Source organism: Patagioenas fasciata, chromosome 16 (assembly GCF_037038585.1).
Source record: "Patagioenas fasciata isolate bPatFas1 chromosome 16, bPatFas1.hap1, whole genome shotgun sequence".
Classification (NCBI taxonomy): Eukaryota; Metazoa; Chordata; class Aves; order Columbiformes; family Columbidae; genus Patagioenas; species Patagioenas fasciata.
The window spans coordinates 8,067,607-8,093,357 of record NC_092535.1 but is presented as its reverse complement, the minus strand read 5'-3'; the positions used below and the strand labels follow the sequence as shown (position 1 = coordinate 8,093,357).

The window sequence follows — 25,751 nt, the reverse complement described above, 5'->3', positions numbered from 1 at the left end:
CATTTTCTTCTGCATTCAGGCAGTTTCTACAGCTATAATGCAACTCAATAAACGTCAGTAACAAGACTACTTGGGGGCATTAATCCATGCTTAAAATGCACAGGGAACAGTATGAATAATTTGCTTCTGCCCCTTTGTGATGCATTACAGAGGGAAAGAAGGCTTTCCTGAGAGCTTGGCATGCAGGTGATTTGTGTTGGTGACAGTGACAGGGACTTCCTATAGCTCTTATTACTGTTTTTTTCTGTTTTCACACTTTTTTATTTTTTCCCAGGGTTTAACAGGAACTGATGGCCCACCTGGCCCAAATGGGCCTCCAGGAGACCGTGTGAGTACCACATTAGATCTTAAATCCCTTTAAATGAACATTGTCAGTGATTGTATTGATGATCTCTCATTCCTTTGTAAACTGGTGACATTCGAGTGTTTATTATGATGGTTTATTTATTCATAAACACTTGCAGAATACTTGGACCCTTGAAATGAAGCCCCAGATGGGTTTTCATTTGGCAGGGCGTGAGACTGGGAACAGTTTTGTGCCCCTGTTTTATGTTTGGCAGTAGTATTTGCCCATGCCCGCTTTAGCACACAAGCTTCTAGTTTGCAGGGCAATTGAGCAGATAATTTCTGGGCACAAAAATTTCCTTTTCAGCTGTTTAGCAGAAACACACAAACCCAGTTACCATCACTATGTGTTCTGATTTGACATGCTTTCCCATGTCTTGTAACTCAATCTGTCAGCATGGGGCAAACTTGGGACCTGTTGTCACTTACGGGAGCTTTTCAAGGTCAGTGGTTCATCTGGAAAATTGTTTTAATTGGTCTGGAAAAAGGAAATAAACCTCTAAAAGCTTTAGCACTCTAGAAGAACAGGATTATTATCCCAGCTTTCTTTCTTCTCCCCGATTTGAAGAACGTATTTCAGTCTCCCAGGAATCACTGAAATATGCAGGTGTGGGATTGAATTCATGTTGAACACTGTGACTTCTTCTGAATAACCATGTCTGGTCTGAACTGGAGTGTCTGAGAACGAAGGTGTTTAGCATATGGAAGTGGGTTCATGGAACATGGTTTTTAGTAATATGTTAATGCTAAACGTTTCCGTTCCTCTATATCCCACACGGCATCAGTCCAGCAGTGATTTATGTCTGACCAGGGACAGGTACTGTGACAGCAGCATACCAAAGTGGTTTTTATCTTAAATACTTCTGTTGCCACCAGCATCCATTAGCTTTTCTCATGCTTCTGCATACAGACTGATTGAATCAAGCCTACTTGTTTTTCCAATGAAAAAAATCCTTTATTTTTTAGCCAGGGATGAAGTGGGTTCTGATCTCAGTGCTAGATACTGGAATCCTTCATTGGAAAGCTTTTAAAGGCCATTTTGAAGTTTGGTGCTTTACACTATAAGCAATGAGGAAAACAGAATTATTAATTTTTTTTATGAATGTCATGTTAATCAAGCGTTTCCTGTGCTCCCTGGTTGTGTATTCATAAAGTACATTACTTTAAAGTGAAAAATTATGGTGAGATTGTTTTCTAATCAAAAGAGAAAGAACATTGTTACCAGGAGAATGAGTCAGACAATATGATTAAAATTGAGGTGTAAATCAGAGTCTTTCCTTTGAACGTAATGGAGCCACATCAGCTTGCTCAGGGACTCAATGATCTTTTACTGTACCAGGAACATTCCCTGCTTCATGCTCCACCTTACACCCTCAAAGATATCAAAATTAAGGAGGGTAAAGTGCCAATACTTGACACTTCATGTGCTCTGCCGAGCTTTTGGCATGTTGGCCAAAGCAGAAAGTGGGTACACAACGGGGTGCAGAGGGGCAGGATGGGGCTAAGTCAGTAGGTGCTAGAAATTCGAGGGTTTCTTTATAGGACATCCCAGCTTGTCCCTTACAGCCATCAGTAGTTGTAAGGACTTCAACCTAAAGATAAAAGTGACTGGAGGAAATGCAGAGTAACCCACAGCAAGAGAAATGAATGAGCTGACATCTGCAACTGAGTTGATTTTTATTGGATTACAGTCCTTTTCTCACAAGCCTGCTCTTAATGAGGCTTCAGGTCCTCGGTATCTCTCTTTCAGCTTAACAAGGGAAAATATTTCTAATCTGATTTGGTACACAGAACAGTAGGAAAGGTCTGGAATTGTCCATGGGATCCCAATAAGCAGCAGTGTTTTGGGATATTTTCCAGCTCTGTCCATCTGCTTTGTTCTCCTGGTCCTAGGGGTGGATACCATTTAATCCCAGCTCAGGACATTGTTCTTGAGATGTTTCTGTGCAGGATTTTGAGAACACTTGGAAAACAGGTCTGGGCAGTCTGGCTGGCAAGAGGCTGAGAAAGCCTTGTGCTGTTATCGCTCTTCGTCCCCTGTGCAAAGAGATGAGAATTTTGCTGGCACTAGTTTAACGCAGTCCATAAATAACAACGTGGTTTGTTCTGGGTTGAAGTCTGTCACCTTCTCTCCCACTGTTTTAAGTTCTACCTTTATCAGAGAGAAATATCAGCCAAGAACAATATAAACACAAGCAAAGAGCTGTCTGTGGCACCATTTTTGTTGTTGTTTATTTTTATATTTCCATTTACATTCTGTTTCGGAATTACTGTTAAATCTTTGTCTTTGCTTGAAAGGAAAACATATGAAATAATAAAATTAACTAACTAGAACAAGCCCAAATCTTAAACAGTTTCACACAATTTAGTCATTGGATCTACATCATGAAAGTATTATGAATCAGAATATTTCAAATGGATTAAATTCAGTTTATGAACCTTTAGATATTTGTGAAGACTAATCTGAGGCGGTTGTGACTTGCAGAAGTGTCCCTTTAGTCTTTTAGGCACAGCTCATGTTTTAGTCGCCCAGCAAATGGTGAAGAAAGTTGCTGTGGCCAGTTCTGAACATCCATCCCTCCTGCCTTAAATTGTTCTTCAGTCAAGTAATTAACCAGGAATGACAGTCATTATCCATCAATTTCTATCCTTATATTGGTGAATTCAGCCGACCATCTCCAGCTGTTACTTTAAGACACCTCTGGAGTTTTCAAACCAGCATTGGTGTCAATGACACCAGACACTGGTTTCTACCCCTATGGGAGTTTCTGGTTTATTTCTGTTAATTGTCACTCCGGTTTATCCCCGTAGGGTGCAATAGGACCTGCCGGGCCACCTGGACCAGCTGTGAGTAACTCCTGGAACTGCACAAGTAAAGATGGGGTGTAATATGCCAAAACCATCACCAAGAGATGGGAAGCCTTGTTTCCCAAACAAAAGGGATCAAAGCCCAAATGAGTGAAAATACTGTTTGAAGTCTTTAAATATGTATGCGTGACCTGTGCTGGTATCACAGGCCCTGTTCTTAGTCTCTAAGAGGCTAAAAGCAAGCCAGACTAGCATATCAAATGCTATCAAAATTATTAGATATTAGATAATGTCTAATAAAACATTAAAGCGAAAAAAAAAAGTAAATTAACTGGAATGTTATCTTCATAAATATCTGTGTCCTGCTATCACATCACCTTATGTGATTTTACTTAGAGATATCTCATAGGTAACAGCAATGTGAAGGGAATACAAATTATTAGAGGCAACAAAAGAATTCATTAAGACTCCAGCTCTGCTCTGATTGCAAATTACAGTAATTGGGGACAGGGGAGTGCTAAGGAAACTTCAAAGGAAAACAAAAATTAAGCATTCTGAGGTTTGCTTTTTTTCCTGGATGTTCAGTTTCTAAGTGATCTTTTACTGCTTTAAATGTTGTTTCCAGGGCAAAGGACTACCAGGACCTCCAGTAAGTAATGAGGCTCTTTTTCAAAGTAGAGATTTACATTATTATATTAGTTTTGTTGGATACTCTTTAACGGTTGGACTCGATGATCTTAAAGGTCTTTTCCAACCAAAATATTGCTATGGTTCTAATAGGCCATGATGGCAAGTGTGCGCTCCATGGAAAGATGGAGCAAAAAGAAAGATGCGTGACGGTAAACTGACTGTCTGGGTGCAGGGCTGGGCTCTTGGGGTGTCAGACAACCGAGGACAGCCAGGCGGTTTGTTTGCCCCTGGGCTTTGGCAGCTCTGCGAGGTCACCATGGGTGTAAAGCATCTTCTCTCTGTTCAACAGGGGCCTCCAGGACCCAGTGGGCTCCCAGGTGGAAATGGATTTCGGGGTCCTCCTGTGAGTTTCTCCTGCTGTTTGATTCTCATTTACTGAACATGCCACAACCACAGAAGGAACGAGGTTCATTTCTGGTCTCTTACCCCATTCTGGATGCCTGATGCACAGGACACTATGAACTCTACAAATGCCCACAGGCTGTTTCTTGTATCAGGTTGTGTAGGGTCATCCCAGTCAACCAGTGAAATGCCAAACATGTGCAGCTGTTTGCAGCCACTTCTTCCTTTACCAACTATGAGTAAGGACAAAGGAGCGGCCAATGTCAAGAGAACAGAGATGAGTTACCAGCTGGCGTCTGCTTCCAACATCCTCAAAAGAAGCTGCTGCACAGAGTGGGTCTGGTCTGAGGAAGCCCGTTCTGCAGAAGCATTCCATCATTTTTGGATGCCCACAGTTTCCCCAGAGAGGGACAGAGCTGGTGGAAGCAGGGGTGTAGGTGGAGGGATATGTTCTGTCCTAAGCCCTGTACTTCAATATGAATCTGCCCTTCTCTTTGCAGTCATAGAAGGCAAAGATGTGGTTTAGTCCCATTAAAAATATCTTACCCCACACTTAAAAATATGCAGTGGTATTTGGTAGCCATCTGTCCTCTCCCTTTTCATTTTCATTTACATGATTAAGAAGGTGAATTCTCACTATTTTTCGTTCTTTTTAGGGGCCTTTTGGTCTGCCAGGATTCCCAGGGCCTCCTGGACCACCTGGACCTCCCGTAAGTTGACACTTGCAAATAGATGTGAGAAAATTCCCATGAGGAGTTCAGAATTTAATTCCTGCTGCCAGAATGTGCACATTTTATTTGCTGCCATTACTTTGAGTGTTCCCTTTCTGGGCTACATTTCAGCAGCCCATAAACACTGTGCCCCAAGGACAGCAGTGACTTTGCACTGCCTGCACTTTTAGTGTTGATTATCTCCTGTTAATTGCCTGTGCTATGTGGGTGGAGGAACTACGCTTTGTGGCATAGACAGTTTGCAGGGTGGGTTTTCTGTTGTCTCAAGGTTTATATGGTTGCTTGGATTGTGAAATGTTCTTGCAGGACCAGCAAGTCTCTGTTTTGGGCTTGCTGCACCATCTCTGGAGGGTTGAAGGGACAGGGAGGTCTTTCCCAAGGAATTCCCTGGCCCAAAGGAGGGTCAGGCACAGTTGCTCTTCTCACACTGCTGCTGTCATCACTTAAGGCTCAAGGATCATCCCTGAGCTCATCTGTGCATCTCCAGAAGATAATAACACACCTGACATATCTGTTTGAAGGGTGCTCTTCGCGATGCTTTGGGTTCAGGGGCTGCATTTTACACTGCGGGGCTGGGTATCTGCCTCATGCTGGTCTAACTGAGCTGGGTCTGTAAAGCGCGTATTTCCTCCTGCTGTTTGTCTTGATGTATTTTAAAGAGCACATTTCATGAATTACAGGGTCTTCCAGGCGCCCTTCCTGATGGTGGTGGGGACCTTCAGGTAGGTTTTTCTTTATGTAGTATGAAAATATTTTTTGTTTAATCCTTGATGTGACTTTTCATTGGCATACTTGGGTCAGAGCATTTGACATGCATCATTCAGACCTGCAGACACAAGTTTAAGCTGCCATATTGCAGAACGCAGAAGTGTGTGTGTATTTACAAGACCGAAATGTTCTTTGAAGGGGATAGAAATGCTAGTGCTGAGGTTTTGCCTTGATCTTTACTTTCTAGATGGGTTTCCAAAATGCTGGGTTTGCGTACATTTTTCATTTACAAAACAGCTTTAGCATTTGGTAAATGACAACAGCTTTTCATGTATCTGTTTTGCAAAACAAAAGGTCACAAGTGTTGCATTGTTTATCTCCATGGATGGTGGCACCAGGTTCTTATGGGCATATGCTTTGTTTAAAATTTCTTCTGAGAAAGTCTTGATTCCTTTCTTTCAAGGGAATAAAAGGAATGTTAAGTCCATGAACGATGGAAGTGACATTTCCAGATTTCGCAGCTGTTGTTGTGACAGCATCTTTGGTTTTCTAATTGGTGTGCCCTAAAAAAGCTCAGAGTCAATTTAGACTGCCTTATGGCAAGTCATGTGGAAGTTAATAGAAAATGATACTATTTTTGCAAGTTTAATTTAAGTTACCCTGTGGAATATACTAGAAAATTACATTTCTGCTAGAGAGGTTTGCCTGAAGTTTTATTAAAAGAAAAAAACAGACAAATGAAGGAAAAGCTGCAGAAGAAAGTTGCATTCCCTGATTATGAAATTTTTAGAGGATGACACTTTGAGCCTCCATTAAATTTCTGTGCAAGTTCTGATTTGTTCCCAGTCAAACTAGAGTTCCCACCAGGGGCTCACCCAGCCCTAGACATCTGCAGATACCAGCTTAATAGGTATTTGGGTTAACGTTTTATAGGTCCCCTTCCAATAAATCTTAATGTTTGTCCGTGTTTCAGATAGGTGAGTTTTCTAAAGGAAATCAGTAGGGGTCAATTAATGCATAGGATTAAATATGTTCTTAATGATTTACAAGATACCGATCCTGCTTCACTGGGGAACTGTGATTCTTTGGCATTTTGCATGGTGGACAGCTCTCAGCATTCAGAATTCCCCCAGTCTATGCTCCAAGTGCAGCAGATCATTCATAAATCGTTATTTTGTGGGTTACTGGGGTTAGACTGGGAAGATGGTTTAGAAACCGTCTTCCCTGGCTGTGCTGTGTGTACCTGATAAACCCGAGTGTTTCTGTTCCTGCAGTGCCCAGCGCTGTGCCCACCGGGTCCCCCAGGTCCCCCGGGAATGCCAGGCTTCAAGGTAAGGAAAATACCACCTGCAGATACAAAAGTCTGTCTCCCAAAGCAAATACCACTATGAACCCCTGGGATTAAACTGGTTTATATACAGTAAACATCTCCTGCAGGCTCCGCACCTCTCCAAACCAGCCATGTATTTTCCTGGGTTTATGGTGTTGAAACAGAAAACCTCTAAAGCAGCCAAATATGAGACAAGGGGAGGATGAAGGGCCTGATCCTGCCCTCTTTGCTTGTTGTTCCCCCACTCACAGAATAACCAAACTCAGTACTGCAAAGCGTGTGAGCACTTTCCCTTCAGCAAGTGGCTTTGCATCCCTCAGGTAACTGCTGTTGCTTTGCTGCTCCCTCACTTGCAGGATTGCAAACTTTGCTAGATAGAAGAATTTACTGACTTTTTACTATGGCCATTCATTCCTACAAATGGAATTTAACCTTTTGCATGGGATGAGCACGAAGATTAAAACGGTGTGCAAGCCTTGCGAGGCCAAACAGGAGCGAGCAGAGAGCAGCAGTTCAGGGCTGCTGCAAAAATGTCACCAGTTCTTAAATTGTGCTCACGGACCCTGTAAGCACAGGGGTACACATCTTACTGCAGCTAGACATAACTTACTTGATTAAATACAATTTCATTGTCATTTTATACCCAGTGTAGCACCAGGTAGCTTTCTGTTTATGTTGTTTTTTCCTGGTACGTAAATATTAGGTTGCAACCCTCAGGAAACCTCACTCAGTGGTTAAACATCCCCTTCTCTATCCCTTCTATGATTCACATGAGTTTTGTGCAGTAGGTTACATTCCAGCAGTGAGTTGAAGTAATAAATTACTCAAGTTTTTTTTTAGCAGAAGTTGGCGATTGGTGGAACATCTCCTGGGAAATGCTCTTAATTCCTTATGAACTGACCTTTTGCAGGTCTGTTTGGTCTCTGAGCTGAATTATAAATATCATTTGAAACACATAATGTTTAGTGTAGGACTATTCAAAATTCATAGCTTATGAAATGGAAAAACCTGTGAAAGCCTCCAATTACAATGCAAATGATGCAGGCCCTTTTGCGTGGTGAAGAATAACACCTGCCATGGCTGAAATTAGGCTGGGTTTCTCCCACAATAATAGGAAGGGAGCCAAGAAGCAAATTGAATCTGAGTTTATGTAAAAGATTTAATTGGGACATGGATTTCTTTGCAAGCTTGATGATGCAGACATTAAAGGTGACTTAAGCAAAAAGGGAGATCAAAGATGCAGAATGGGGCTTTCAGAAGGGTCTTGGCCCCATTTTCGGAAGTGGTGGGAACTGAGTTGTGGTCCCTGACCAATAACTGGGAGTTGTGTCTGGAGACCTGTAGCCGAGTCTCACAGCACGTCACCCTAGAAAACCAAATCTGAGCATTTCCTAAAACTACATCAATTCTGACACAATGATACCGAACCCAGGAATGGTGTACGGTAAACTAACCCCAGAAGTGACCTCCATTCATGTATCTGCAGCACGTGTGTAGATGATTTTCCCAGTAAGGTGTTTGCGTTGTGTGGGTTTAGGTCTTACAGGTATCTCACAAAATTTATATTTTGAAACAAGACTGTACTGGAATGTGAATAATTTGAGTTCATCTTTCTAGGGACACACTGGTCACAAAGGAGAACCTGGTGAAATAGGAAAAGAAGGAGAGAAGGTAAACTTAGATTTAAAGGGGGTGAAGGAGGATTTTTCTCTTTAAAAGCACCGTAACAAATTATTTTTTTCAAGAAGATGGGGGAAAATCGGCAATTGGCTGAACAAGGAGAAGTTCCTGTGACTGAAGTGCACTGGCTGCCATTGCTGTGCATGTATGACCATCTGCTCATACTTCAAGAAAATTCATCTTCCCAACAATCGTGTTAAGATCAGTTTGATAAGTTAAGACCTGCTGTTTGGCATGCAGGGCTGTCAGCTCAGGAGAAAGTCCTGCATTAATCACTCGGGTAAATTCCTGGCTGTTCAAGTGTTCCTGCATGTAGAAGAAATTGCCTGTAACACAGAAGCAAATTCTGAAGCAGAAATCTGGGTGGGAGGAGAAATAAGATGGGAAGGTCTTTGGCTTTTGATTGGCAGCTCATGCTGTCTCACCTCTTGGCTAATTAATTTTTGTCTCTTTTTTTCCTCTCCCAGGGTAACCCTGGCCCGCCTGGCCCTCCGGGCATTCCTGGCAGCGTTGGCCTGCAGGTAACACCCGCTCTTCAAAGCGGTTCCCATCACCTTTTTACTGCGAAACTCGGTGGTGCCATTGATCACTTTGCATTATACAGACAGCTCTTGCCTCTGCAGTATAACAGATGTGGAAGCTGATGCTGGTAGAAAAACAAATCGTGCTGGTTTCACTGAGCTTTAATTCAGGTCCTGCTCACCTTGGATGACAGATCCAAGCGACAGCCAGTCTTGCTGGTGCTCCAGTAGAGCCATGCACACCTTTTGGATGGATTTGGGGCTGAGCTCTGGGTTGGTTTGACAGCCTGGAAGGTGTTCTGGGGAGAGCAGGCACTCCAAACATGGCTCTGCATGGGGTGTCCCCAAGTGTCACCTGCACAGAGGTCATCACCGAAGGGGAAAATGTCTTGTTTGTGCATCAGGAGGCTGAGCTTTCTGCCACTCTTCACTGTTTCTTAATGTGCTCTGTGTTGATGAGTTGCCACATCGTGCTGTTCTGCCATTTTATATTTAATAGTGATTGGGTTTTAACTGATTTGTTTTCTTAATTAGGGCCCAAGAGGACTAAGAGGTCTCCCGGGTCCAATGGGTCCAGCTGGTGACAGAGTAAGGAAAACCTTCCGATTTTTTTTCCCCCTCCACCACCAATTTTGTCTCATGCAAGGTCCATATGAGGTCCATGTGACATCTGTCCTGGCTCAAGACCACTGGGGAACTGGTGAAGATACGAGGTGCAGGCTCTTCCCTGCTCCTCCCAAGCAGAACAGCCTTCCAAAGGCAGGAGGACCCTACGTACCTGAGGGACTGACAGGATCAGGCCCAGCCTGACCTAAGCGTTCAAACCAGAAGGACAAAGCATTGTCCCTGCAGCACTGACAATGCTACAGAATCTTGCAAAACCCCCCGAGAAACGTTTCATGAACATTTCAGTTTCTGTTCTCTTTACAAGAAAAAGCTAAAGAATCACTGGTGGACAAAGATTTTCAGGACATGAAAAGTCTCCTCAGTGAGAACAGGGTCAATCTCCAGCTCATTGTGGCTTTGGACTTTTGCCAAGGTCCCTTGAGCATCAGCCTAGAGGCTGAATGGGCTTGAATTTGCTGAAGTCTTGCATTCATTTAGGAACAAGTGTGTTATCAGGATATCAAGGCCGTGAATGATATCAGTGTATCACAGAGACAGTGGTGGGGAGATCCAGAGTAAAAACCTGCTTGTTAAGAGGGGGATCTTCTGCAAGACTGTATTGCAAATTAGCAAGAAATATGGGGTGTCTTTCAAGGACTTTTGTGGGTTTTTTTTAAATTGTGGTATAAGGTAGGGATACTGTTACTTCACCCTCTGCCAACCAGAATATCACAATGATGTATTATCTTTGCAGGGTGACATTGGTTTCCGAGGACCACCTGGAATCCCCGGACCTCCAGGGAAAACCGTATGTACCTAATTCTCAGCATCTCTGTGGCTCTGCCTTCCACAGCCAAAGCCTCAAGGTTATCCCTCCTGCACTAATTTCTTTGCTGCCAGGGAACAGGAGAAGTGTGCTGACCATCTCCACCAGATCATTCTCTTTGCCCTTTTCCCGTCAGTTAAAGCAATGCTATTTCACCTGATGCAGATATCATTATGTCTTTCACTTGGTCATGTTGCATGCCAGATTAAAGTCACCCCATTTCCATTGCTCTACATTCTTCTCTGCTCCTCCCTGAGCATCAGCAGCTCCGGGCAAGCACTTGAGAGCAGCATCTGTGTTGTCCTTGTGAAGGAGAAATTTGAGGAAGGTGCTGTCCTGAGCTTCATCCTTTGAGTCTGGTCTGTTTCCAAGCTCCCACAGCTCACAAGGACTTTTGCTAGAAGCAGAAATAGTCGTGTATTAAAGATACAGAGCTCTGGGGTGGAACGTAGAGCACAGAACCTGTGGGCAGACCCCTGTATCCTCCATGCTGTGCCCAAGTATGAGACCTGAGCTGCATCTTCATGGTCTCTCTAAGAGCATTTTCCACTGGGCTGCCACACAGTATGTCCTTAATATGGTGAATATTGCATCTGATTTATAGCAGCTTCATCTGTCTACACCAGCCAACACACCACAGTCTCCACTGACCCCAAGGCAGAACCACCCTCTGAGGACCCCCCTAGTCTTTGCAATTATAGAAGAAATTCATCCAAACTAAACTAAAATAAAGTGCCTACTCTCCACCAAACATTTCATTAAGCCAAGCAGGATCTAGACACTAAATATTAAAGTTTTTCTACCACTTTGTTTCTTTTTCTTGCTTCCTTAAATGAAGGGGAAGATGGTCTCTGCCCTGAGGGATTGTTGGCAATGTCCCTGCTGCAATTCATCTGTGTGTCAGGAGTTACAGAGCGTAACAGAAAGTACAGCCCAACTCCGGGGGGAGTGTGTACACTCACGCCTCTTCCCACGTCAGCAAACAGCACAAAAAAAGTCATTTACATCCTTGAAACATTAGTCTTTGTCACTGTGTGATGAAGATGCTTGATGGCTTTTCCTCCTCTGTCACAGGGAATCCAAGGAAACAAAGGACCTCAAGGATTCAGGGGGCCCAAAGGTGATACTGTAAGTGCAGTTAACCACGTGTCTGCTCAAATTTTGGATGTGGCACTCGAAGGAATCTGACAGGTTTATCATGGCTTGTGCCTCCTTGGTTTATGTGAAAGGGATGAAAGTATTCCTCTGAAAAACAAGATGTTTAAGTCTTAGTAAAGATGGCTAAGTAATAAGATGCGTAAGTGCTTCTTCCAGTCCGGGGATCAGATCTTACATCTCCATCCCTTGAAACAATAAAGAATTTTCCCAGTTGCTGCAACCAGCATTGGGCCAGTTTTCTGGTGTGTCCTAGAAGAACCACCGTACCTGCTTGACCAGGACAAGAGCCAGCACAAACTGAACAAAATCTCCCTACAGAGTTTGAGTATTATCTTTGTTGACTGATTGTTTTTGTCCTGGATAACGTTGGATTTATTGCTGGGGATTTATTCTATTTATCGGGATTTATTCTAGGGTAGACCTGGACCGAAAGGAAACCCAGGGGCTCGTGGACTCATAGGAGAGCCTGTAAGTCAATTAAGTAAGATGCAATTCTCACTGTTGTTTTGCTTGCAGATGATGAAATAAATCTGATAGGAGAAATCTTTCATCTTATAGTCTTCGCTATCAAACTTCTGATCTGTGTAACCTTCAGTGTAATTCTGGCTGGACCAAGCCCTCGCTGTGCTACTGGTCCATGAAAAATCTCCCTGTTTCCCAATACAACTAGAGCTGCACCCATTGCCAAAAGGTTCTTTGTGAATGTATTTTGCAAACCACAGAGTCTCCTCATGACCTTAACCTGCGTTGTGCACGCTTGCAGGGCATGCCTGGCAAGGATGGACGAGATGGAGCTCCTGGACTCGATGGTGAGAAGGTTTGTAAAGTCCTACTTCAACACTGCAGGAAGCATTTCTGGTACTGTCCTTTGTGTATTGCAAAGCTACTGATATGTGTCAAAAAAGATCATGGCTGGAAAGCTTTGCTTCTAGAAAGTTTTCCAGTAGCGTAACTAGTGAAAAAGAGTGAATTTCCTTCTGTTAATTAATCCCAAGGAAACTCCCTAAAGAAAGAAGATGCACACGTGGGCCACGCACATATGATCTAAACTCAGCTGTGTCCCTCTGCTTAGTGGTTCTCGTTGGCTGACTCCAGCCCTTCAGAGATGCCTTTTCAGAGCTGTTGACAGAGACATCTGTTTGTTTTAATTGCCTGTAGACAAAGTACTGTCAGGTTTTTGAATGGTGATCCCACAGGAACGTGGGCCATGAGCTGCAGGGGGCCTATGGAACCACCCAGGAGCTCTGGGCACCATGTCCACCTCCTGCAGATGCAACAGGCTCTGGGTCCCGCACATGTGGGGAGGGAGATTTCAAATCCCTGTTTGGGAATGCGTCCCCTGCCTGTGTCAGACCGTTTTCCAGCAGCAGAGAGTCTCTCATAACCTCTCGATATCCGCAGGGTGATGCAGCTCGCATGGGTGCTCCTGGAGAGAAGGGACCAAATGGACTGCCCGTGAGTATGGACCTGTCACCATCGGGGGGGCCAGCAACTTGGCCTGTGCACAGAGACCCTTCCTGGGGAGAGGGGGAGTCATCTTGTGCATTGTTTCACAAGGGGCCCCTTCTATGCCAAAATGCATTTTTCCCACCATACAAGCAAGGGAGCCATGCACAAGACAGAGTGGAAAACATCTGGAGTAGCACCAAATACTAATACAGCAATACCCTGGATTTTGGCCTCTCCAGCTCTGTTATAAATTTAAATTTGAGAGGAGCTTTCTCTTTCATATCCCAGTGATGTGCATCCTTTATGCGGGAGAGGTAAGATCTGGGATACAAATGACCATAATTCAACAATAGCCTGGGCTCTGTCCCTGGCTTACTGGTGTTAATTGGCAAAATGTTTCATTCCTCCAGTCTTCCAGGTATTTAAATAGAGGTAAAGTATTCCTTTCTTCCTGTCTTATGGAATATTTTGAACACCCTTGGAGAGAGGTTTCTGCTGTGCAAAATGCTGTTCTGTTTGTGTATTCCTCCTCTTTGCTCTAATTGTTGGGGATTAGTGTATGTAGAGCTGCTGGTGCAGGGAACAAGGGGAAAACTGAAGCCATAATTTTCATGGTGAAACATGCAGAAATGTAAATCCTCCATTGCTTCAAGCAAACGTTGCTCATTGTATAACAAATCAGACCAAAATAACAAACTTAATAACTTCACTTCTTCTGACATTGCCTTATTTTTTTTCAGGGACTGCCTGGAAGAGCAGGTGTTAAAGGCTCAAAGGGTGAACCAGTAAGTGAATCTCTCTGATGATGGGTTCTAGTGTGGAAACTACTGAACTTGTCACCACAAGGCTTTTCGGCTTGTGGGGAGTGGTGCCCACGCAGAGACCCTGGGAGGACTCACCCCAAAGTGACGGTGTCAGGGCTGGGTCCCCAGGAGGAGGCGTTAGGTGTCACCATGGGGAAGGTTTTGCTCTTGCACCCGGATCAGGGAAGACATAGCAGATGGAGTAGGGAGGTGTCAGTGGTTTAGGAAACCTCAGAAGGAAGGATTCAGCCTTTTAGCAAAGTCCCAAGAGCAGGTTTCATCTTGGGGAATGTAAAGGCTGAGCAGCTGCAAGCAGGAGCAGGATGATCTCGCCTTTTGGAGACTTTTCCCCCGACACAGAGCTTTAGATTGTGTGATAAAAGAAAATCTCAGGCAGACCAAAGCAATCCAGCACAAAGCTGGTCTGGGAAGTGCCTTTTTTTCTGTCCCTCCCATTTCTTTCTGAATTTCCCTGTCTGCATCGTTATTCTCATTAATCCTCATGCTGAGATAGCGCTGCAGGGGGAGACGCTTCTCCTTGCATAAAGGTGATGCAGAAATGAATGAAATGGGGTGTCCTGAGTGTGCCTCCAAAAAAGCATCCCTGTCACAGTCCGAGGTGGGATCTGGTGGCCCTGCTTGGGCTGGGAGCCCTCCCTGCTCACCAGTCCCAGGACAGGATGTACAGCTCACCTGCCCTTTAAATGTCCATTCTTTGGGGTTTTCTCTTCTTGATCTTAGAACTATAAAAGTATGAAGCTGCTTTTATGTCCTAATCCAGGTTTTAACTCTCTGCTCTGTTTGTGTCTCTAGGCAGGACAGAAGTGACTCTTTGAAGTGATGCCCTAACTGGGTGTTTGCTTTCTCCTCCGCAGGGCAGCCCTGGGGAGATGGGAGAGGCCGGTCCCTCTGGAGAGCCCGGCATCCCTGTACGTATCCCCAGCGTTTACACTTACTACAAGCTCTGCTGAGGGTGTTTTAAACCAAGCTGCAGAGCTGGAGCTCACAGAGGTCAAAGCCCACCAAGGCAGGTGGTGTGACCTGTTTGGATGGGGCAGAGGGCGTGGATAAACTCCTGGGATCCAGGAATTCTGGCTCTGCCCTGGGTTGGGAAGGGTGGATCAGCAACTCCTAAACGGCACATCTGACTTTGGTGTTATTGCCAGGGCGATGTTGGGATTCCTGGTGAGAGGGGTCTGCCGGGACCCAGAGGAGCGACCGTAAGTACAACACTGCTTGTAAATCTCATAGATGCCAAAATCGAGTTACGTACATGGTGTTACTCTCTGGCTAAAGTAAAACGCCACGTCCTGTCTTGGTATTTTCTCAGGTTAGTTTTGGCAGCAGAGTAATTACTCCTCTGTAAGTGGGTCAGATCCTGCTCTTGCTGGCAATTCCGTGCAAATGCAAAGTGATTCCTCCCGCTTCATTCGGCAAAGGGAGCTGCAGCTGCCCAAGGGGTTTGTGGAGCTGCCACAGTCAGACAGGAGCCACTGGACAGTCGGCACTTCCCTCGTTAGACAGTAATAATAAGGTTCGGCTTGTGCTGAATGTGAGTCATTAAGAAGCAAAACTCCCATTATTTCAATGTACGTTGCCACCAGCACATGAAACATGAAATCCTTCCCATTCCTGTATCGCATCCCTTGAAGCAGGAGAGGTTCACAAAACCTGAAGCGACAAAACTGAACAGCCTGCACATCACCATGGTGAATAACAGGGGCTGGAAAAGTGTTAAAAAATGCTCCAGAGTTCACAACCACATGATGGGTGCAACACCAGAACAGTTTTCAAATGGGGAATCTGTTCACGTTTCCTTCTCCCACCCTTCTGCTGCAGCATTCTCTTGCTGGGAACCCCGAGGACAAAACAAACAAAAACCCATACACAGCTCCAGCAGTTTTCACTTTTACTCTGAACTGACAACTTTTCGAAATCTCTGGGTTAGAAACAGCTGAGGTCCCCAATGGAGCATCTTGTTCCTGCTGTCACTGCATTCCCTGCGTCATCTCAGAGCCTGAGAAATAAAAAGCTGCAGGAGTTGCAATGCAAGCCCGAAAACAGTGGCATGGCCACTTGTTTTGACCCTGCTGAACAGCAGAGATAACAACAAATGGTATCAGGGTGATAAAACCTGATTTTATTCACACTACTAAAATTGCGAGGATACCTTTTATTTTATCACTCCCCAACTAGTGTTGCCATTGTGGCTGGACTTGACATTCCAGTGGTTTCATTGCACTTTTTTTCTTCCCTTTTTTCCCCCTCTTAATCTCATTTTGAAACCCAGAAGCCTACAGCAAGTCTAACATGATTTCTGGTATGTGCCACTTGGAAGAAATTGAACAGTATGATGATTTATTGTTTGTGAGCAGGTGCTCTCTAAACTTCCAAGGAGAGGGAAATCAGCCTCAGAAAGAAACCAAATTAATAATGTTTGCTTTTATGTCTGCAATCTTTCATCGAAATAGCTGGCCCCACAAAGGTATCATATTAGTACAGCTAAAAATCAAATACAGTCGAGCTAATTGTGTTGGTGAAGACTTCTGACGTGGGTGCAGTAGCAGATGAACCTCTGTTTCTTTCTAACCTGGATTCCTAATTTCTGTTGTGTGTTATTAGAGTCCTAATTTATATGAAATATTGTTAAGCCTGAGCTATTCTAAATTGCAGGATTTGTCTAGTGTTAAGGCAGTTTGGCTCAAAACAATTTGACTGTATCATAACATACCAAGGGTTTCTGCCCATTCTGAGGCTGTCAGGGTTCGCCAGGTCCCACCACTTCCAAAGGCACCAGCACAGCAGAGTCAATTTTGGTACAATTTAATGTAACTTCGCTAGAGCTCTGTATTCCCAACTCTCTAAGTTCCTCGGTGAATTACAAGCAGAAAACAGAAACAGTAACCACAAAAACTCCTGAGCAGTTCTGTAGCTGTTTTGAAGAGGATCCTGCTTTATTTCAGCAGATTTTTCTGGGCAGAGCCTGGTTTCTGCACCAGGTTGTGTCTGTGCTGCTCTGGAGACCTAGGCAGGGGTACAGGCGACTGCTTTAGATTGGATATGGAGTCACACGAAGCACGAGGATTTCCTCCTCACGATGACCAGAAAAAAAATATAAGAGGCAGTGGGTGTTCAGGTACCAGGGAGAATTTGTAGGGCTGACTATTAGGGCAAAAACACGGATGGCATTTGAAGGCACAGCTGCACTGCAGGCTGGCAGAGCTGGTTTCTGGGCTATGTTGGGCGGTCAGTGCTGATTTATCTTCTGCCTGCAGTGGCTGGTTGGGAGTTTATTTGTGTCCCTTAATGCTGCGCCCAGCAGAGATGCTGTGAAACGAGGCACAACTTTGCCCAAGGCATCTCTTTCAAGAAGATGCTTTACAAAATGGGATTTCAGTGCCTAAATTACTTTAAGGGTCGGTTTTTTTTTTCACCCAAGATCTTTATCGCATATGTGGTTTTTCTCTGTAGAAAGCAATAGACTCCTAATGGCAACGTTCATGTTCTGTCTGGTGAGCCGGGCTCTGAAAAGCACCCTCGCTAACAGCACAAGAAATTGCCTTTTTCTGCGTTGCAAGTACAAAATGTGCCAAAGCAAGTGGATGCAATTGCCATTTTTCATGTCTGAGTGCAGGCAGTGTGTGTTTTACAGCAGTTTCTTGCAGAATCAATTGGATCAATTAAAAGCATAATATTGGGATAGCAAAGCCCCTTTAGTGTGTATTGTCTACGCTCTATCGTGCTACCACTTTTTACTGTCATTGATTTTTACTATTTATGAGTATGGTATGTCATTAAGCATTAATAGATACAAATAAGCACTTTTTCCTAATAATAACAATATTAATAAAGCCCAGTAAACGCCAAGCCCCACTTTACAGCACTTCATCGGGTCCATCAGCAATGCCAGCGGGCGACGGCTGCTGCAGCACTGAGCTGCGTGCTTGCCCTCTGCTAGAAATGTGCTAATTTGATTATACAAGTCCCTTCCCTGGCCCTAAATCTTCCCCTTATCTTTCTTTTTTTTAGGGACCGCTTGGTCTTCAAGGCCCGACGGGAGCCCCCGGTGTCAGAGGTTTCCAGGTTGGTATCTGATGGGGTCGTTTAACGTGTGTCATGTTAAGGCTGCTGTTTTCTGCAAACCTCTAGCAGGACGAGTGATGGGAAGAAATGTCTTTCCACTTGCCAGAACCAGTTTGACACCATTATTAACACGGTGCGGTAGAAAGAGCACAAAGCCAACGAGCTGCCTGCTGGAGCAAATGATATTGGATTGAAAAAGAAGAGTTTGAGTTTGACCTGTGTAAAGATGCCTTAATTTCTTCTCGATCTAGACACTTCTAGCCTGGGTGTCTCAGTGAACTCCTTTTCCCTCCTGTTGCATGGAGGGATGCTCATATTTCTTCCTCCCCTTACCAAGGGAGTGTTCACAACCAGTCCCCATTCCCCAGTGAAACTGGCTGAAAACCAGCGTAGGGTCCAACCTTCTGGGAGCATCACTCAGTCAGGAGTCACAGATGAGATTTTATTAATATTAAAATATATTTAATTGTTATTCTAATATCAGCAAAAGACCTGGGCAAGCCAAGAGCTGGAGCGCTTTGGTAGGTGGCTGAAATGTGGGGGACGGGAGTCAGAGGGGGCTGTACCGACCAACACAAGTGGTACCAGCAACCAACAAGTGGTCCATAGGTCCTGGGGGAAAAAGGAGAGAGGAGAACTGAGGAAAATTGCCCTGTTGAATGTGTTATGGAGACTGGTGAACTTCGGAATGTCAAGACACACAAGGTTTCCTGGTGCTTTAAGTTGTAGCTCTTTTTTTTCATTGTTTTTCCTAACAGGGTCCCAAAGGTGCCAGCGGGGAGCCCGGCCTCCCCGGTCCCACTGGAATTCGTGGCGAACTGGGTGACAGGGTAAGGAGAAAACATCTGTAACCAATTCTTGTTGAAGAGATGTGAAATTAGAGTGTAACGAGGCACCAAACACTGTGGCTGATGTCAGCCCAGCAAACCGGAGCAGGTCAGAGCGGGGTACACGGGGTGGCCCCATCCAAAACCTGAGTTTGCTGCCTGCCCATGACAGACCTGACGGCAGGTGACAGATTTGTGCATCCCAACTCTTCCATTCCCATCCTTGTTTCAGTTCAGGAACTCCCACTATTTTCAGACAGGATGGATTGTTTGAAAGAGATTTCAGGATCCTCTCCCAGCTGGAAGAGATTATGTTTGGGTGTTTTTCCTGCTCTGTACGCTGATTTCACCAAAACCTTGCTCCCCATGAGCACAGCAGAGCTGCTTCACCCACTTTTGTCATTCAGATGCTTGATTTGGGTTTCTGGCTTTTTTAAAATCACAGTTTCCTCAGTGATTTTTCTTTCTGAACAGCAGCACACCTGGGCACCGTGCCTCAGAATAAACGCCACTTTTTATTTAAATGAATTCACTCTCCTTCTAAAGAAGTCAGCAGGGCAAAGTAAACGACATTTATTCGGGGTTTGCTGAGAACAGTAGCCGTGTGTTTGCCGGCTCCCTCGACTCCAGCTTGAAGGTGAAGTTTCTGTGTCAGCGATCGCAGCGGCACAGGGGGTTTCACAATGGCCCTCTGTGCCGGCTCCAGGCAGGTTTCAAAAACCCCCTTGGAGGGACTGTGAGCCTGGAATGTGGAACAGGAGGGTTATTGTGGGCTCCTGGGTTTTGCCACGGTGAAAAATGTGTGTTGGGAGGGGAAGAGGCCCCTGCACAGAGCAGCTCAGTGTCCAGAGGGGGAGGGAAAATGTCCTGCTTAAAGAAAAAAAGAAATAGGTTTTATTTCTGGCTCTGAAGTTGTGTGGTTACTCTGAGATGTAATTGCTGATTGTTCCTTAACACCCCGGCTTGTTCGCAGCTTTCCCCAGGAAAATGTGCTGGAGCAGTTTTGGGTAATGCTGGAGAATTTCCACCTGGTTCTGAGAATATTTTCCACCCACTCACCATGTCCCACTGGTGTCGGTGACAACCCCACCGGTGTCAGTCACAACCCCACGTCCCACCGTCCGTGTCGGTGCAGCAGTGAGGGCTGTGCCAGCAACCAGCACTGCGGGTTCTGTGTTTATTAATGGGTGCAAGATCAGGACTGGGAAGACCCTAAAACCTCAGACTGTGTCTTTACACGTTAAGGAAACAGCCTTTGCTGCTGGGGGGTGGTGGCATCTGCTGGGGGGACACAGAGCACAGCAGATGCCACCCTGTTTGCTGTATTGCCAGCCCAGCCTGCTGGTCCTGACACGTCTAAAGAGGATCTGCAAATACAGGATCAATGCAATTCCAGGGGTCCAGCTCACCCATCACATTCTGCTGAAACCAACTGTGACATTTTTAATTAGGAAAAAAAAAGAAGTCCTGCAAGCCTGAGTTCACAGGTACTGATATGCTTTTTCACAGTCCTTGGGATGACTGTGGCCAGGAATATAAACCAGTATGTCACTAAGTGTATTTTCTTGCATGAAATATACGGGAAGTTTAGTGTACTTGACCATAAGATATAAATAGCATTGAGACGATATATAATCCACCTTGTTGGAATGTGGGGTATTGCGGAGGGGAAGGACTTGGCTGTTATTGCTGACTGAGGTAGCAACAGGCAAATATTTTTCCTAAAGATTTTTATTAAGGTCAAATTCCTGGGGATTCTGGATGGCAGCAGCAACCTGGGGCGATGTCTCTCTCAGCTCCATATCGGTGGCATCACCAGATGCTTGGTGAAAAGTGTGGGTTGTATTTAACTGATGGAACGATGCAGATGTGAGGATGGCTGGTGGATTTGGAGCTGCTGGCCCTGAAGTCCTGTCACCCGTTCCTGCTGGGAATTACACACTTTTGAATCAAAATCTTGTGGGCCAAGCTTTTCTTTAAGGGCCTGTTCCTCGCAGGACACACTCTTTGGTGACTGAGCTGAGTTTTAATGCCATAAACTTTCATGGAGCCTTGGGACTCTGTGAAGATGGAGGTATAAATCTAGATGATATTCAGGAAAGAATATGTTGCCTTTGCCTTCGGCAAACATAAAATGGGAGTTCTAAATAGCTGTAGCCATTCTTGCATTTGAACATTCCATTGTCTGTTTTGTCAAGAATTATTTTTCTTCAGTAGAAATCCACTCTTTTTTAACTTATTCAGTGCTTGACCAAAATGACGTGTCCTTGTTATACGTGCTTGTTCTCCTCTAAGATTCTGTTCTGATGAGCAATCTCCAGATGTAGTTATTAAAAAAGATCAGTTTGCAGATGTCAGATTGATGAATGTGCTGTAGAAATCTTCTTTGAAGGGCAAAATAGTTGGGTTTCCCATGTAGATTTTGCAGTAGAGAAAAAAACCTGGAGTTCTCTTGAACTTCTCATTGGCTCTGCTAAATCCGAAGTCACAGAATGGGCGAAAACATCTCCTGTCCTCTCTGTGAATGCTGGACAGGTAGAGTTAAGTTGGAAGGATTTTTCGAGTTGATAAGGGTGATAATCAACTCATCATCTAAATGTATTTTATTCCTGTGGCCGTGTTGTTCTGTGGTTCTCAAAGTCAGGAGCATCTAACTCCAAATCCTCAGGAAAACTGACGGTCGAATGAAGCCTTGAAAAAACATCCTGACTTTTCGCCTCTGCAATACAAAAATATTCTGGTCCATTTTATACCGTAAATCCAATCTCCTCCTTGCATCTTCACGTGTGAAAGGCAGAGATCAATCACCCACCAGTCTCATCCTGGACCTCATCGTTTAATTTGTGAATTTGTAAAATTGCTATGTGGGTCATGCTTGTGAGATGACAATAACAAAAAGCAGAGGGGCAGAAGTAGAACAGAGTTCCTGCCCCTGGGATGGATGAGAAAAATTGATTTTGTGGAACAGGTGTAAAAAAAAACCCTCTAGGATTACAAGCCCAGAATTCATTGTGGTTGTATTTAGGTAATTGAGGAGGATGGTGTGACAAAGGCCAGCGTGAGAAACCGTCCCACAGCACAAACCCCTGACTGCAGAGAGTGCCCCAGAACTAGAAAGGATGCTTAAAATCTCTTCTTTCTGAGATGTATGAATGAGATTTGGCTCCCTCCTACTTGGCAGTTGGGAGACTTAATTCTCAGCCCCTTGCTGAGTGAGTGAATGTCTGACCGCACCAGGAATTCACAGGAAAACAACAGTTTGAGCTCATTTGCCTTCTTTCTTTTCCTTATTCTCAGGGTCCTACCGGTGTTCCTGGTCCCAAAGGTAACCAGGTAAGTGACAACTACCACGCTGTAGTCAGCAGAGGCATTCAAACTGTACCTTAGGCACAGCCTTTGACAACACAAACTGCGTTTCCTCCCTCAAATGAAAATATTGTGGAGCAGGCACCAACAGAAACCTCTTTGGTACCGATTTTCCTGTGTTGGCAAAAGAAATGTAGCCATTCTAATGGAGACACGTGAAAATGCTGGGATAAAAATGCGAGACTCTTGCTGTGTATTTTGTAACCACAAGGGATGCTGCATATGAGCTCCTCGCATCATATTCCTCCAAATTAAGTTTAGAAGCGCAGCTTTTCACTAAACATCATCTGACTAGGATTTGTTCCAGCCTTAAAGCCTGGCACACTAATAGACTAATTTAATCTTTTACTTTTTGCTGCTTAACTTCCATAGTTGGATTAATCTCAGTGATAAGCTTTTGAGCCAGTTTTTATCAAATATATGACCGTGTTCTTGCAGAAAACGTGTGCTTTCCCAGCAATCGCTGCTTGTTTTGTTTCCCAGTGTCTGTGTGGTCCCTGCTTTGTTGCTAAGGCAAAGTTACTAACCTAACCTGCATTTCTCTTGAAATAACTTCCTCTCTAAAGCCATAGAGTCATTGTAACAATGCTCATTATCTGCTCTAATTGCCGTGTAATAAGGCAGCTCTGACGCAGAGCATTTGGCGTGGGAAGCGCCGCCCGTGGTGGTGGATACAGCGATTCGTGTCACTCCCAGCAGTGCTCAAATTGCTCGCGCTGCTATCGGCTTAACGGACATGATCCCAAAACTGATGCTCCTTGTCGTGGTTAGTAAAATTAACGTCAGCAGAGCTCTGGGCACCCTTGCATTAGGGTCCCCAGAGAGGGATGGTCCTCACTGTGGGATGAAGCTGTTCTGCAGGTGACTCTTTCCACTGAGGGAACCTCGAGGACACAGTCACACTGGACACTGAACACGTTTTCTGTGAGACCTGGCACTGGGGAACCTGAAATTTAGATTCCCTGTAAGAAATTTGTAAAAAGTCTCATTCTGGACACTTCATGTCAGAGGCTGAGTGGGACAGGGTTCAGCTTTGGGAAGAGAGAATTTGCTTTTGCTGCAGCAGCTGTATAAACTGCAAAATGCCCCCATCTCCCTCAGGAGCTGAGCTTATCCATGTCTCAGAGTGAGCCGTATTGTCAATAATCTTTGTGTACAGCAGGTGCGGTGTTAATTCTGGTATCCCACTTTCAGGGCATTGCTGGAGCAGACGGCCTCCCAGGCGACAAAGGAGAACTGGTGGGTGTCCTGGAATTCAGTAGAACTGACTCCTCAAATAACAGATGGATCTAGAGAACCATGAAGAACTAACATGGTCAGTCAGAATTAACCATCCAAGAGCTCCAGCCCTGCTGGCTGTGAAAAGGAGAGGGCAATCCAAGCCTCTCCACCCGCCTGACGGTGTGGATCAGCTCTCCTCTTGTCTCCAGGACCCCCCAGATGTGGCCTGTGCAGAGCTGGGGCTATCAGCACTCACCCCTCATTTTGGTCCTCAGAGTAGTCAACGTTGCTCTGTCCACAGGGGGTTTGGTTCATCTCAAGAATTACCCAGCTTTCCTGGAGCTGCGTTGTGGCATCAGGGACATCTCCCTGTTGTGCCAGGGATGAGTCTGGTCTCCAGGATCCTGCTATCATTCCTGGCCCCTTTGCCAGAAAAGCCCATCGGGTGCCATGTACATGTCTTCAGCACTTCCCAGAGCTTGGGAGATTTGGCTTTAGATGTGCATTTTCCAAATGGATCATTCTTTTTTTTTTAATTTCCCTTTTCTTTCTAACAGGGTCCCTTTGGTCCCCCTGGCCAAAAAGGAGAGGTAGGTGTCAGACATTGTGGGCTCATGCCCTGGAAGGTTTGGAAGGAAACGTGCTTATCACATCTTTTGATGATGTATCTCCATAAACTCTGTTCTGGCCTTGTTTCCTAGAAGCACGCTATAAAATCTATGACTGTGAGGTTTTTTTTTGTGGCATTCAGAACATTCAAATATGTGTGATAATTTTGCTGTAGCAAGGACTCCTGTTATGACCTATACATGTAAAGCCACCCATACGATATAAGACCCGTACGCTGTCAGCCCAGTCAGGGAAACCTGAAGAAAGGCTTAACTAATCCCCATGAGAAGAGAATGGACCATATCTTCTGTTTTAAGTGATTTTTTTGTTTTCTTTCTTCATTACAGCCAGGAAAAAGAGGAGAACTTGGTCCTAAAGGTGTCCAAGGACCTAACGGCACAGCTGGAGTACCGGGGATCCCAGGACTCCCAGGGCCCATGGGCCACCAGGGAGAACAAGGTGTTCCCGGCATCACAGGAAAACCTGGGCCCCCGGTAAGTGGGATCTGCTTCTGGGCCACGGTCAGGGAGTCTCTAAAGTGAATAAATGGATCAGAGATTTTGGTTGCAATTAAAAAAATAAGGTGAGCATGCATGGAGGCTAATGGCCTTGCATCAACTGTTTACCAGTGCAAAAATATTAAGTTTGCAAGCTTCAGAATTAAAGTTACCCAGAATGCATGTTCTGGAGAATTAATTTTCTCTCACACTGATATAAAAATGATTATCTGTGTCCATTGGATGAGGCTGTAAGGCACTGTGCTCATTACAAAAGTGAGTTAGAAGTTGGTGATTTAAAAATACAACTCCTGTTCAATGCTTTAAATGTTAGACCTCTTCTGTCTTGATCCAGAGCTCATGTTTCATCACTCAGGAGAGACCAAACAAATCCCAGAATAAGTATCTGGCCTAACATTAAAATTGATCTCTGCCATTAGTATGATAGAGGTTCTGAATTAAAGCCATTGTCTTTTAAAGAGGGGAAAAAAAACCCACTCCTCTTCATGTGGGATCTTGTGCTTCTCACTGAGCTGCTGGAAATGTGTTTCATGTCCTGAAACTTCTGTCAATAATGTGGTTTGTATAACAACAAATTATTCTGTTAACTGCAGGGCAAAGAGGCCAGCGAACAACATATAAGAGAACTCTGCGGGGAAATGATAAACGGTGAGTATTACTGAGAGAAAACTGAGTTTAATTACCATGTTTAACTGAAGATGAGCAGATCCTGAGCATAGGGTGGCCTCCAAGATGTGTTATTTTTGTCTTAATAAGAAAAAAATACATTGAGTAGTGTCTTCTCTTTGAAGTTACTGTTCTGCATTTGGTTATTTTTGCCATTTGGGGTGAAGTTAAACTCGGAAAGCTTGTTTCGAAAAACTTCTTTTCATTATTTAATAATAATTTTTTAGAATACTTGACATCTTTTAAAGTGGTTTAGGGAACAGGAAATATCAATGGGTTAAAAACCTGCAGATTTCTGATCAAAATCTTCCAGATTCAATGTTTCCTTCTGCCAGAAGTGGCAAGTGTGCAGGAGCGGCAGGGAGCAGGACCTGCCCAAGCACCCAGCTCTGCTTTACTGTCACACACTCGGATTTCAGCTTCTCTCTCGCACTTGGTGGCAGACGTCGAACGGCCAAGCAAAG

General features: G+C 44.6%; 1 protein-coding gene across 1 annotated transcript in view; it reads left to right on the top strand.

Moving 5' to 3' along the window:
* The window catches only part of COL9A3 (collagen type IX alpha 3 chain), a 35,187-nt gene that overhangs the window by 6,712 nt on the left and 2,724 nt on the right, over positions 1-25,751 (top strand). Inside the window, exons 5-29 of the mRNA XM_065849774.2 lie at positions 275-328; positions 3,157-3,192; positions 3,779-3,802; positions 4,133-4,186; positions 4,842-4,895; positions 5,597-5,638; positions 6,899-6,955; positions 8,572-8,625; positions 9,102-9,155; positions 9,690-9,743; positions 10,516-10,569; positions 11,662-11,715; positions 12,160-12,213; positions 12,509-12,562; positions 13,147-13,200; positions 13,935-13,979; positions 14,873-14,926; positions 15,164-15,217; positions 18,027-18,080; positions 18,839-18,910; positions 22,205-22,240; positions 23,468-23,512; positions 24,052-24,084; positions 24,451-24,597; positions 25,215-25,269. Coding sequence (XP_065705846.1) covers positions 275-328; positions 3,157-3,192; positions 3,779-3,802; positions 4,133-4,186; positions 4,842-4,895; positions 5,597-5,638; positions 6,899-6,955; positions 8,572-8,625; positions 9,102-9,155; positions 9,690-9,743; positions 10,516-10,569; positions 11,662-11,715; positions 12,160-12,213; positions 12,509-12,562; positions 13,147-13,200; positions 13,935-13,979; positions 14,873-14,926; positions 15,164-15,217; positions 18,027-18,080; positions 18,839-18,910; positions 22,205-22,240; positions 23,468-23,512; positions 24,052-24,084; positions 24,451-24,597; positions 25,215-25,269 — 1,348 coding nt within the window. The remainder of the gene's footprint in view (positions 1-274; positions 329-3,156; positions 3,193-3,778; positions 3,803-4,132; positions 4,187-4,841; positions 4,896-5,596; positions 5,639-6,898; positions 6,956-8,571; positions 8,626-9,101; positions 9,156-9,689; positions 9,744-10,515; positions 10,570-11,661; positions 11,716-12,159; positions 12,214-12,508; positions 12,563-13,146; positions 13,201-13,934; positions 13,980-14,872; positions 14,927-15,163; positions 15,218-18,026; positions 18,081-18,838; positions 18,911-22,204; positions 22,241-23,467; positions 23,513-24,051; positions 24,085-24,450; positions 24,598-25,214; positions 25,270-25,751) is intronic.